Source organism: Takifugu flavidus, chromosome 4 (genome assembly GCF_003711565.1).
Source record: "Takifugu flavidus isolate HTHZ2018 chromosome 4, ASM371156v2, whole genome shotgun sequence".
NCBI classification, from domain to species: Eukaryota; Metazoa; Chordata; class Actinopteri; order Tetraodontiformes; family Tetraodontidae; genus Takifugu; species Takifugu flavidus.
Genome location: NC_079523.1, coordinates 7,153,183 through 7,166,959, shown reverse-complemented (window position 1 = coordinate 7,166,959; position 13,777 = coordinate 7,153,183). Strand labels below are relative to the sequence as shown.

The following is a 13,777-nucleotide window of genomic DNA, read 5'->3' as shown; positions in this document are numbered from 1 at the left end:
GTTAGCAAATTTACACTTGAGCAACAATCACATAAATAAACTTCACTGGACCACAATTGTGTAAGTAACACGTTTACTTGTGGAGGTCAGAACTAGTTTTGGTGATGCAGTGACACCTAGTGGTCACCAACCGTAATCCGCGTGTGCGTCCTACATTTATTAGGCCCTAAATGAGTAACTATGAAATTAGTTAAGCTTGAGAAAAAGTTCCAATTTTCTGTATATCCCATGATTCCAACTGTTTAAGGACACTTTTTCAAATAAGTCAAATCTGCTTTGGATAAAAGTTTAATTCACAAAAATACATTGACCAATATAATTAAAATGTACTAAAATGTACTTTAATAATCCATAAAAGCTGGAACATCATTGACAGAAAAACACAAGAAGCATTATTAGAGTTGGTTTAGTATAATATATTTCAGCTTCAAGAGACATAGAAATCAATCCTTATTTTCCCCCATATTTCTTCTATAAAAGACCCATTTTTTTTCTGAAGCACTGTTTTGCAAAAAAATGGCATTAGAATATATTATGGGAGCTATGAAATCCCAGTGACTGAGTATAAAATTAAGTCACATCAGAGAGAGATATTCACAGAAGAGGAGTCCATGATGAACGACAGGGCAAAGAAAAAAAAATATAAAAATACATGATAGACCTTGATCTATTATCACTGACATGACAGGTATGGAGTAGGTGTATGGCTAGAAAAAAAATTCTCACTTTTCCACTTGATTTCACTTGAAAACATCTACACTTAATAACTGATGCTATTTTCATGCTCATTTCTGAATATCTTTACTCATACAACTAAAGATGGTCAACTTCCAGGTTTATGCGTTGAGAACAAAAATACCGAATCCCAGTTTTAATTCCTTCTTTAGCTTTTTAAATTGTTGACCGTTCTTTTCTCTGGCCTGCTGTGGCTCGCAACATTTTACCTTTTTTTTTTCATGTTCAGAGGCTTTAATCATCGTAGGATTGTGGTGTCTATGGTAGCAAAAATGGAGACTGTCCATTCAAGGTTCATACTGACACGGAGGAAGGTCCTCGGAGGTGAGAGACCAGAGTTTCTCTCTCTTACTGTCTTTCTTGTTATGCTCTCCAGCTTTCTCTTTCGCGTAGGTCTTTCTCATCTTTAGTGGGAGCAGTTCAGTCAGCTGATTGACCGTTTATGGCTGATGGAGGGAGGGGCGGGGCTGTTGGAATGCTGGCACGTTCCAATCAGGGCAACAGTTCTTCATTACAGCATTTCTGCAAAAAAAGAAGCAACAGAAACAAAGTTCATTCCCAATAAGAACCGGCGTGTTTACAGTGCCACCTAGTGGTCATTCACTGGTATTACGGCTTGTAAGAACGTTGACGGTAGCTAAAACAGGCAGCTTATACAATTCTTATTTTCTCCTGACCACAGCAGAGATAAGTATAATCTCTCCTACCTATAAAACACATTCTATGTAAAAAATAATTTTGAGAAAAAATGACATACCGTACCTGTGATTACATCCTTACAAAAAGGAATCTATCAAGTTAAGTAAGGATTATTCACTCGTGTCAATATACTACAGAAAGTAAAAGTTGGAGAAATTTTTTCCAAAGTTTCCAGCTTTATTTGCAGCAGCTTACTGGGATGAGGACTGGCTGCCGCTCATTCGTCCCCTATTTTTAGAGTTTCACCCCCTCTCATTCCTCTGCTTTTCACCCACACAGAAAGGACTTGGATGAGCGGCCAGTTCTACAGAAACATACCAAAATACTTTGGTGGCACATTTTCTCCGGCTGACTATGAATTCATTAGCCAGAGGTTTAATTTCAGATTTGCACCTAATAATGAGATCAAAATCTGAACAGTAAAGACATCTGGACTTGTGAGAGTGTTATTTACAGGATTATTTTTATTATTTCAACTTACGTAGAAACTTTGGGGAAATTTCTGGGGGGGAACTGAAAGGACAATGTACCGAGGAACTCTCTGGATGCTGGTTTATGAGAATAAGACTAATCTTAGATCTGATTTTTGTGTTTTGACATATCCTGAAAAGTGCAAATAAAGATCTGACAATCATGAGGCCACCAAACTGGAAACTATCCATGCTGTGCAAAGTGTAACATCTGATCCACTGTCCCTCTCCCCTCCTGTCAGAGTCTGGCAATGTAAAGCCCCAGTATGAACTGGTGTGAGCGGTGGAGCACCAAGGCTGGAATCCCATTAGTGTTGGTTCACTGGGCTGGCTGGGCCATGAACAGGAGGTGTACAGACACCGCCCCAGGCCACGCTGACAGAGGCCCCACACTCATGCTGGACTCACAGACTGAGCCACACAGATGGAGGAGAGAGCGTGGTGGGTGGTTTACAGACCCCCGTGTCTGGGCGACACAATGGCACCGCCAGCTTCGCTAATCCAACGTTATCGCCAACATCAGTTATACAAGTTAAAAGGCACAACAGACAGCAGCTACTGTATGAAGTCTTTGAGCAGGATTTTCCTCTTTGACTCAAATGTGCCGACAGGGAGCGCCTAATATCCCCAATCCAGCCAAACCCAGCGTCACGCTCATATTCAACATTTAAACAACTTATCTTATATCTCCCTATTTTTGAGAACTAGCCAACCGCTCTCCAGTCGAAAAGTCCTTCGGGCTTGTTGAGTGTTTGGAAGCATGTGTGCGACCCTGATGTGAGGCTGGACGCACATCATGAGATCTCACATCGTTTCTCCAACTGACTGAACCTCAAACGTCTCTGAATGGAAACTTCGACATCAGGGTGGAAACACTCGTGCAACGGGGGCAGTTAACGTGGGTCAAATGGAATGACCTCTGACCTGCTGAGGTGAGGTGTGGGTCGAACAGTTAAATTAATAAAGGACATTGTTCTGCAGCACACAGGCTCCCCAGTATCAGCTGTCCAGATTCACCACGTTTTAATCTTCGTGAACTGAACTGAAAGTTGCCACGTTTCAGAAGCCGAACTGAAACTGGGCTGAGCAGGAAACGGCCAGTGAAAGCACTTCACGCGGCTGGAGGCCGACGTGGTGACTGTTGGCCTTTTTAAACTGCAATTTTCAACAATGACTTGTTTCTCTGCAAAACAGAAAATGCATTCTAAACATTTCAAATGCTGGACGGACGCTGAGAGATGACGTTAGGTTGATTACAGCCTTATTATGTTAGCTGGCAGCCTTTTACGACCACAAGTTATCGAACTTTAGACACACACCTGGCTCAGAGCTGCTGCAGGGGCTGGAGAGGGGGGGGTCTTTAAAGCAGGACACAGTTGGATTTCTTTTTTGCCTTCTTCTTTTCCACTGGCGTTTTCCTATTTATCTGTCTGACCAGGTCATAGAAGATCTGAGACAACACAGCAAAGAGAAGAGAAAATTCAACAGAGGCGTGGGTGTGCTGTCACATGACCCCTCGTTAAAGGAAGAGGGCTCAAATCAGAGCTCAGCAGCCGAGCTTATAGATGATCCAGACCGAGTTTTAGGGAAAGAGTGTTTGCATCTGGGTGAACTCACATCGAGGACGTTGATCTTTGACTTAGCAGAGGACTCTAAAAAGGCACAGTGGTTCCACTGTCTGGCCAGATTCTGGCCCTGCTCCTTCCCCACGACGCGCTCGTCCTCCAAGTCACACTTGTTTCCCACCAGGATCATCGGTACCTGGTGACGGTTCAACAGACAAGGAGTCAGAGGCAGTTAAGGTTTAGGATGTTGGTTAAACATAAAGGACTGGCATCATTATCACACACCACAAATCAGCCTACAGTGAAGTAGGCAGAATGACACACACACACACACTGTTGCTGTACACACATCTGACAACGTGAGGAAAAAAGACTGGCAAAGCCATCTGCAGGAACGGATGTGTAAAGGCTGATATAAGGGGACTTCAATTAGATTTAGATTGGAAAAAGGGGACTTTCAGCCATCAATGACAGTGATGCAGCACAACAGAGCCTCTGGTTTTATCTCCTTTTTAACATAAGCGGGAAGATGAAGTGAAGCTGCTGTCAGAACGTCCCCAAAACCCAACATTTCCTTTTTCTGTCTCAGCTCACAAAACAGAACTAAAAAAAGGCTTTGTAAAAAAAATAAAAATAAAACCACAACAACGTTGGTTGTCTTCTGTCACACAGTCGGGGGTGTCGGGATGAGTCTCATCCTGCCCGATGTTTCCTGACCGGCCTATCTGGGGAGCGTGCTGGCCCGGAGGAAGTGGAGGCCGGCCCCGCCCAGCGGGGATAACATCGCCTTCCTTCCTGAATGTTTTCCAACATTTCAGCTCCATTCCACGCTCCATCTGCTCGCTGGAATTACCTGATGGTATGAGACTTTTTTTCTGCTCGAGTTCAGCTGGCGAGTAGCCGGAATCTGCATCTAAACTGGGTCTGACTGGGGCAGCCGCTGGAAACGCGTCCGAGACGGAGACGAAGGCCGGCTCGGTATTATTTCTGCCGTCCCCAGGACATCCGTGGTCGTGCTACAGCCCGACAAGATTCACACAGTCGCCGCTCAGTGGAAACTTCTCCTCGCAGCACTGTAGGCGCCGGTGATAAATGGGCTGGGGGAATCTATTTGTAGTCGGCTTGGAATAAATAAACCCGTGCAGGGGAAATCCTGCAGTTGCTGCCTTCTCCTGGTGCCTGGACCCCCCCCCCCCATCCCCCCAGACATGTCATGTGGAAAAACTGGAAGCCTGTCAGCACTATGGTAGCATCCAAGCATGCACAAACTCGCTCATACCTACAAGTATAGCTCTCTGAGGTCATCTGATCTGTACTTTCAAAGTCCTTTCAAACACAGAAGACCAACGTTACAGGGGCTCTTTTTTCCCTTTCCTTCCTCTTTCTTGCATTTTCTGGGCCGCGAGGCAGACGACAGGAAGCTGTGATGTTTAGATTATCCCTGCCAAGGTTGCCGCTTGATGTTTGATATCCAAACAAGCCCCTCTCGCACCGCGCCGCTGAACGACATTTCTCCCAAGGGGTCCTGGGAGAGCCCGCGGCGTCGCCCGCCTCACAATAACGTCAAGCCGGGGCCGGGAGGATGGCGGGACAGGGAAGGAAAAACATGTGCAGCTGAGGTTGAAGAATTCCTGCAGCCCACGTAGAGACCTCTCACAGGTCCAGTCCCGCCCCCCAGGCAGGTTACAGACTGGATGTGGGGAACGCAGAGCAGGGGAGTCGGTGAGTCACAAGCAGTCGGGAACGAGCCGGTCGAGATAGAGACGGCCCGGAAAAGTCACAGGACCGGGCTTATGTAAGAAATCTGGAATGAACTAACGGGAACGAGCTTTTTATATCCCGTCAGCTGCCCCGTTAAGACTTGGGTTGAAAACTAGATGGAGGATCGGTGCGACCGTGCTCAATTTACAGTCATTAACAGACTTCCTAAATTGAGCTTGGCGGCGTCGAGCGCTTCTGTACGTTTTGCGAGCTTGGCAGTAAATGGTGCGTGCAGGCACTGGGAACGAAAACAGCTGTAGCAGAGGCTCATTGAGGCTGGGGAAAAGTGCGAAGAATTGTTGGAATTAAATATTTTCCCACCTCGAGCTTTAAATGTTCAAACTGTTTTCAGGAAACTTTTTTAATGCACGCCTGCATCATCGGCTTCACTGCGAGGTGCCTGTTTCACCTGTTAAATAACCAACAATAAAGCCACGAGTGGTTAAGCCACATAAACCGGCCTGATGTTCCGCGTGGGTTCATTTGCCATTACGGGTTCTCAAGGTATTTCCTAGTCATGCATTCTTGTAAAACAAAGATAAACAGATGTTCCAGTCGTTAAAGGTAGAGACTTAAATCAGCAGCTGCAAGTGCTTAAGAGAGGCATTAAGACTGGGGGGGTTAGCTGGAGGGAGAGGAACCTCCACTGTTTTCTAGCATCGTGAGGAACCTGTGATGCTGTGAGTCATCTGCTAGCAGGATGCTAACCTCTGCTTTCTGACCGCAGTGACTCTAATCGAGCGCCGCAGCCTCGCAGCTCGGTGATGGGCTGAGGCTTTCCCTCGCACAACGCCTCTGACAGGCTAATCACCCTCTCCGAGCTCCAGACCACAGCGAAACCACAAGGCCGGTCTGGGGTGAGGTGGAGGTAAGGATCGCGGAGCAAAAAAAAAACACTGAAAAAAAAAAAGAACCAACAAAAAACCCCAAAAGAAACCGCACTAGAAACTGGCCCAGATAGAGGAGACGGAAAAAGAAGGATGGTGCTATAGAAGCTAATTGAGACTTTTGCTGTGGGTGTGAGAGGGCTTTTCAAGATGTTGACTGGGGAGACAGAGTGAGGTGGAAGGAAAGAGCAACAGAGAGGGGTTATAGTTACATTCACTCCTTCGGAGATCACCAAAAAAGGGCATCTTAAATCCTGCTGACGCACCATCTGCCCACAACACAATCTTGCAATGGCAACGAAACTAACCAGATAAATGGAAATGTGCTTCAAAAAAAAGAAAAAAGAAGAAAAAAAAGGTGCCAAAACACAATGATATAACACACAAAAAAAGCTGAATTGAAGGCTGGATGCCTTGCTACTTTATTTTAGCGGTGGAGACTTGAGCTGAGTATCAACACAGACCGTGTGGGTCAGATCAGCCGTGTTGCCGGATCAGCTGCCCCGGAGGCACAGCAACATACCAGCCTGCTACACTGTCCTCCACCAATCAGCTCACCGGAATGCAGCCATGTAAACAAAAGATAAACAGGGTGAAGCGACAAATTATCTAGTGAAGCTATCTCTGCCTGGTTAGCTGGCCGCTGTCGTGCAGTACTAACGCCTATATCCAAGGAACTTCCATATAGTTCACGATCTTCTGCACTTCTACTGCCAACCAAACGCATCACTCATGTCAATCTATGACGATCACATGACTCTTGAGTTCACGATAGCGGTGTCATCCCGTTCTGTCAAACACTGGAGCAGATGGTCAGCGATGGCAACATAAATACTTGATTACGCGCATCTTTCATTCACCATAAATATGGAATAATGTAGCTGAAGACAATTCCAACGTCTGTAACGGTGAAATAAAGACATCTGACGCGTTTCGCCATCGTGCTGGTTTCAATAATTACAGAAAAGCTTCTGGTTAGAAGTGCTGATCTGATTAGCTGGAAGCGGTGCGAGTCTGCAACTCTGGGCTTTCTGCTGACATCCTGTTGGTGCAGAATTTACTGCCTCGTCTACACCAATCGGTTCCCCTTTTCCAATTGGCTGACACCAGCCAGAGTCGCTTCTGAATCAAGTTAATCAATGAAATCACCCAGCAAGGCTCCGAAACATGCTAGCACCCAAACACACGTTGCACACGGGATGAATTCAATCAGAACAACCGAGACTCGAAACAGCAAAATAAGGCGCTAAAAACATAAATGAGGAAGAATTGGAGCGCAACAAGCTGGTAGCAAAGGTTCACTCACGTCCTCTGTGTCTTTTACTCGTAGAATCTGTTCTCTCAGGTCCTGGAGGTCATTGAAGGTGGACTGTGCTGTGATGGAGTAGACCAGAGCGAAGCCTTGGCCATTTTTCATGTACAGGTCCCTCATGGCTGTGAACTGCTCCTGCAGGGCAGGAAAATAAATACAGGAAATGAGTTCCGCTGGCATATTATACTACGCCATGTAATTACTGAATAGGTCACACCATGCGTTGCCGTCCCGTTCGCATTACTGAGCAGCGTGCTCACGCTCACATGCGCAGCTGCGGCATTTTCCACTAAAAACAAGCAGCGACGTGTTTGGTGAACATACACACGACCCGCTTCGGCTGCATTCTTCTAGCAAACTTTGGACCATACCTGAACCACTGAGAGCAGATCTACTTCTCAGTTCATGACAGTAGCCATGGCGACGACTGTTTGGGATATTGTCTGCGTTCCAGAAGTACAGCTTAGGATTTTATGGCTGTATTGAGATTTGCCGCTGGTAATAAACCACAGCTGTTGATACAGTCTGAACTTAATACTAAGATAGCTAAATAATGATTAACCACTCAGTTAGCTTCAGCCCACAACGTGAGCAAGACCGCATGAGCCCAATGTACATTCGTATAGGAATTCAGAAGCCGATGGGGTGGAGGGAATGGAGGGTCATCCTGGATTTCCTGGGAATCCAAACATCTTATCCAAATACAGCCTTTCAGCCTGGATCACTGAAATCAACCGACCATTTGTCTTTCCAGAGATGGGCATCGTGTCCCATTTAAGGGGTAGAGACTTGACTTACTGTGCCTGCCGTGTCGAGTATTTCAAGCATGCATTGCTGCCCGTCGACCTCCACTTGCTGCGACAGAGAGAATAAAGGACAGAAAATGTCGAGATTAATTTCAGGTCAATGGATGCGACGGCGTTCTTACGTAGGATGCAAACAACGCGGACAGAATGTGTAAACTGGAACGCGCCGCACTCTCAGGATGCTAAAATCCTCTTCAGCGGAGTCAAAGACGATTGTTACAGAGGCATAAATAAAGAGGAGTGGATGGAGAGATGAGCCAACAGCAGAGACCCAACGGCATAAACACGCAGAGCAGCTGTGAGCGGTCAGCTCCCTCCACACCGCTCACCTTTCTGTACGAGTCTTCTATTGTGGGGTCGTACTTTTCCACGAAGATTCCTTGTACGAACTGAACTGTCTGGAAGAGAAGGAGCAGCAGTGTCAGATGGATGCGACGCCTCGGCAGCAGGGACAGAGTGAGAGACGGCCTGTCCAGAGCACTGCGACCAGCCGTGCACTGATGGAGACGCTGACTTCAGCATCTCCTCAGACGGCTTCACACCAACTTATGTGCACGGTGGAGAGTTGAGTCCAGTCCAGTCGCCTCCAACCCACGGCAGGGTTAGGGTTAGCCAGAACTCAGCCTGCAGGTTCTATTAGCTAACAAAAGCTGTGATAGCACACATTGGACTAGTCCAGCTAAATGTATAATACGTGTTTTAAAATAACAATTCAGCAAGATAAAGCCTACGCTGAACTATATAAATAATGTAGCCATGTGAATAACTTAGAGAATCTATAAACAATCTAGAAGGCTCTCCCCACTATAAATGCAAATCAAATCACCCCTATTGATCTGTTTCATAGACCTTTGTGGCACAGAGTGCACGTCTGAGCTGCTGGATGAGGCTGTGTGCTTTCCGCTGGGTTCAGATTAAGTGTAGACAGAATCACCTGATAGCATGTTAAGGTGCAAACGTGCCACTGTGCCGGAGCGAAGCGTTAGCCTAGCCTAGCGTCTGCGTACCTGGCAGCAGTTAAATCAAGCAGGGCGCGCGAGACCCTGCAGTTTGTGTCGAAGGCTCACTGGGATTTGAGCGATCATTTTCACCTCCTACTCGATAATAACGGTCTTTTCGCTTAACTAGGTGACTGGAGAGGATATGAAGAGGAAAGGAAGGACTACTCACCAGAGCCGACTTGCCCACACCTCCAGATCCCAACACCACTAGCTTGTATTCACGCATGGCGGGTTTGCTTCACCGGACAGCCTCAGTCTGCTCTGGAGTCAAATCAAAACAGGAGCCAGTGAGAAAAGGGGCAAACCAACTAAAAAAAAGGGGGAAAGAAATAAACGTTGCTTTCAATCAAACAAACAGGGTTTTTTGTTTTTTTTAAGCCGGGCTGCGGAGTTTTCCCCGACTCCTGGAGGGAAGGATTTTAGTCATTCCTGGAGGTTCGGAACAAGAAGCAGCACAACAATGGAGGGAACACCCATAAGTGGAGCTGCTTCAGGGTGGAGGAGGTGAGGAGTATGTGACCCCTCTCTAACACAAACCAGCTGGAGTGTGTTCCAGTGGGGGGGGGGACTCAGGGGGAGATGATACAGTTTTTGGTAGATTTCCTCTGAATGACATCATCTGGCCTCCACAAACTGAAACACGCCCTGGACTGCTGGTCCCAGTCTTTGATACTGGAAAACAGTCACAGCGAGTTCTGACTAATGACAGAAACCAGCTGAAGGAAGAGAGACGGGTCACAGGGAGGAAGTGGAGAAACCTGAGAAACATCACTTTGACGGGGGCGAGACCTCCGCTCGCCGGCGCACCAGCTCGCCAGCTCCAACCCGAGACCTCCGACTCTTCTGCTTTTTCAGCACATTTTCAACACACTTTATGGACAACAAGGATTAAAACAACAGTTTTCTTTACCACCAGCACCTGGTGGCCACTTCCTGGAACTGCGTCACTACGCAACCCCCGTTCACCGAGAAAACGCGCCGCCGCGTTGCTGTGACTAAACACGAGATCGATCCGAGGTCAGAAGTTGGGTCACGTAAAGGCGTGACGGCTTTGGTTAGCACCGGAGTCGGATTTCCCAGAGGAGACCTCGGCCCTGATGAGCAACGCTGCATGTAGCCCATCAAAAGCTACTCGCCAGCCGACGACCTCCTGCTTCAGCCGCGAGCCGTGACAGAGCGACCCGCGGCGCCACGAGCCGAGACGGAGCGACCCGCGGCGCCACGAGAGCGAGCTATTGGAGCTATTGGAGCTCCTGGTGTGCTACACCAGACACGCTAAGCAACCGGGAGGAGAAGGCATAAGGGCGCCGCTTAAACCAGGTGCAGCATCTCATGTTCACGAGTCCAGAGAGTGCGTGCACGCCGTCACACGCCTGATGCCCCGTGTAGGCCCAGGGCATCGCCATCAGGTACACGAACGCCAGTGTTCTGGTGGACTGACCCCCTGCTGAGACGGCTCATGTCAGTAAAGCCAGTAAAATGATTTCAGGTCGAGATCAGATTCTTCTAAAAACTGTTTTTTTTCCCCCATATTTTAAAAAAGTTTAAAAGGTGGTGATGTCATCAAAGCAAACATCCAATTCACCATTTCTGAAAATAAAATAAGCTAAAAAAAAAAAAAACCTTCATTTCTGTAATTGTGGCTGCTTAGCGCAGCAAAAAAAATAGGAAAAAAAAAAGAAAAACTGGACAAATGGAAAAGAAATATGAGTGGCCAAAGCAGCAGACACGACATTCAGTAATAAGATCTGCTCCCAGGGTTCTGGAGCTCAGAAGCAGAAGTTGGACCCTGCACAGGAAGCAGCGACATCACAACTATTTCATGAAAACTCGGATCATGAACCAACATTAATATTCCAAACGCATCATCTGCTCCTACACAACGCCGTGGCCAGTTAGCTAAACTCCAAACAACTCACTTCAAACCCTTTTATTAGCTATAATCCATTTAAACTCTGTCCTGAAGAGTTTAGGAGGTTTAAAGGCGCCCGAGTTCATTCCTGGTTGAGGTGACCAGCTTCCAAATGACTGACAGCACTGGGAAGGATGCTCCAACCCTCACACTCCATCTACAACACACACACACACACACACACACACACACACACACACACAGACACACACACAGAGCCATTTAAGGACATCTCGCTTACACTCACCCTGAACTGTCACTCCCAGCAAAACAAAACAAAACAAGCTGCAGCAGCTACTTCTGGGTCTCGTAGTAACCCCAGCAAATAAGGTGTGTGTGTGTGGTGGGGGAGGGGGGGTCGCATGCCACTGAAAGCGCGCTCCGCCGTGACGTCACGCCGTCCTTGTCCCTCCGTGGCCGCAAAGTATGTATCCATCTAAGGCTGGAAGCTGGAGCAGCACACACGGCGTCTCTGGACAACCTCGACCCGGGATGAGAGGCGGCAGCGGCTCGCCGGCTTAACGGCGACGTGCGGGATCAAGGTAATCTGACAGCAGCGCCGCTGACTCAGGACAGCAGCGTGAGTGACATCAGCCGCGCGTGCACCATCTTGGAGCGTTGGGCGGAGGGGGGGGTTGAAAAGGCCACACATCCGCCGCTGTCAACAAAGATGCTGTTCCAGGAACTTTCCTCTTGGTTGGTTGATCTCAGAGAGACACTCGCGCTGATGAGATGCAACTACATCCTGTTGCGGTGGGGTCACGACTTTGTCACCTCCGGCAAGGTGGCACAAAGCCGTCCGGTCACCCCGACCCTGCATTTCAGGGGGCTGGAGACCCGCCTGCAGGAACCAGCGAAACATTCCGATACCTGAACTCGGATCAGCAGTGGAAATCACTCATCCTGCGGTCTTACCGTTACGCCAGCCTGCCGCTTTGATATCAACCCACATCCCTGCAAGCATCTACGACAAACCTAAAGCGACACGAAACAAGACCCGAGTAACCTCTCAGTACTCACATCTGCTTTCGGGTACCTTGGGAACTGGATGCCTGACTCAGACCAAAACTGCTGGCTGGCACATAAAACTCTGCGCCTGGATTCAGATCTGCAACTGACAAACGCCACGGCCGGGGTCCATCTTGAAGCCACATCCTCTTTCCAAAGCACAAGACATCTTGGTACGGACAGGATGGAAAAGGACTAACTGCCTGCTAAAATAGTCTCTTTGAGTCTCGGTTCCTCTTCTGGACCTCTGCACGCAGCAGATTGACGTGTAGTCAGGAAAAGCAACTGTGTGTGAAGCATTAATCCTGATGATCCAAATGCATCACTTGGGTAGAAATGGTGCAAATGCATCACTTAAGTGGAAAAGATACAGACAGCAGAGATGTACTGTGAGCAAAGTTAAGCGGTTGTTTCACAGGACACCTCAACTTCTAAAGGATAACCTCTGGACAGAGACGGGACAAAACGCATTTCAGTTCCAGAGGATGTGACACAGTAAATCCCTCTTATTTGCTGAGGGCAGGAGCATATGATTATCACTCCTGCTCATACTAAGTCCCCACAATCTGTGGCTGCGGCTACCTCGCACCGCACGTCGAATAATTACTGTTGCGACCTTAGCTGCCATAACATCAATCAACTTCAGTTTGAAATCAGTAACCCACACACATAAAAATCCTAAAACTATCCGCAATCCAGGTAATAAAGGCAAGCGTCTGGCAATCCAGTGTCGCAACAGCAATTGCACTAAGTACCGTTATCAAGCTAGTTAGCAAAATGCCGCTAACTAGCTAGCTTTGGCTGCCAGCGACGGGCCGCCGACGCTTCACAGCCGCTAGCCCGTTAGCACGCTGAGCTAGCTAGCCGATGCATTTCTCTCCCGTAATCAAAACACGGCTGCCCCATCACGAATGCTCATCGGTCAACCACATTTCGCAGCGAAACCTCCGAACGGAGACTATAAACCTTGGGAATCTGCATGCAGCGCGGTGCATTCGCTAGCGGAAGGCGCAAGCGCTTGCTAACGTTACCTGCCCTTCCGCCCGGCCTTGACTAAAATGGGAGTGCTCACTCCCGTCTCCTACTTGCGCTGCATTCTTTTCATTCCCCCCATCCCCACGTACGCGGGACACGCCGCGAAAAACCCCGCCGCCCGTGATCGACGCCCGCAAAGTGACGCGGCGACGCGCTCCAGAAGCCGCGGAGCTCCGTGGGCGCTCGGGGCGCCCGCTAAACTTCGGCGTCCGCACTCACCGTTGCTCGCTCGCTCGCTGTCTGTCGCCGCTCCGCAAGTGTCAGTTCGCCTCCGGCCTGTGTGCGCAGCAGACGTCACCGCTGTTTCTCTTTTTTTTCTTCTTCTTCTTAAAAGGGCATGACACGCACCCGCTCCGCGTCCGCCAGCGTTTGCGTGATAACGGGACGCGCGGCTCGCCGCGACGCGTTTAACCTTCCTTTGTGCGGTTTAAAGATGCGTGCGGGCTGATCGAATGTTGCGTGGAATAAATGCAAATAACCAACAAGAAATGCTAGAATTGGTTTTTTTTTTTTTTTTAAATAGACACAAATATGATTTGGGATTCAAATGTAGTTCCATTATCAGAATCACTCATTTCTTTTTATG

The 13,777-nt window shown here is 48.1% G+C and overlaps 1 protein-coding gene and 1 long non-coding RNA gene across 2 annotated transcripts; one reads left to right on the top strand and one right to left on the bottom strand.

Moving 5' to 3' along the window:
- Nucleotides 1–275: 275 nt before the first annotated feature.
- LOC130523547 (ras-related protein Rap-1A-like) lies at nt 276–13,461 on the bottom strand. The gene is made up of 8 exons (XM_057028852.1): nt 13,411–13,461; nt 9,406–9,497; nt 8,565–8,633; nt 8,228–8,284; nt 7,424–7,564; nt 3,522–3,665; nt 3,224–3,354; nt 276–1,257 (listed from the first exon to the last, which is right to left on the bottom strand). The coding sequence occupies exons 2-7, from the start codon at nt 9,460–9,462 to the stop codon at nt 3,265–3,267; spliced, it is 558 nt and encodes a 185-aa protein (XP_056884832.1). The 5' UTR covers nt 9,463–9,497; nt 13,411–13,461; the 3' UTR covers nt 276–1,257; nt 3,224–3,264.
- On the top strand, nt 4,753–9,591 carry LOC130523549 (uncharacterized). Its single transcript, XR_008949909.1, has 3 exons — nt 4,753–5,191; nt 5,958–6,098; nt 9,364–9,591. It is a non-coding gene; the product is annotated as an uncharacterized LOC130523549 (long non-coding RNA).
- Nucleotides 13,462–13,777: the final 316 nt, after the last annotated feature.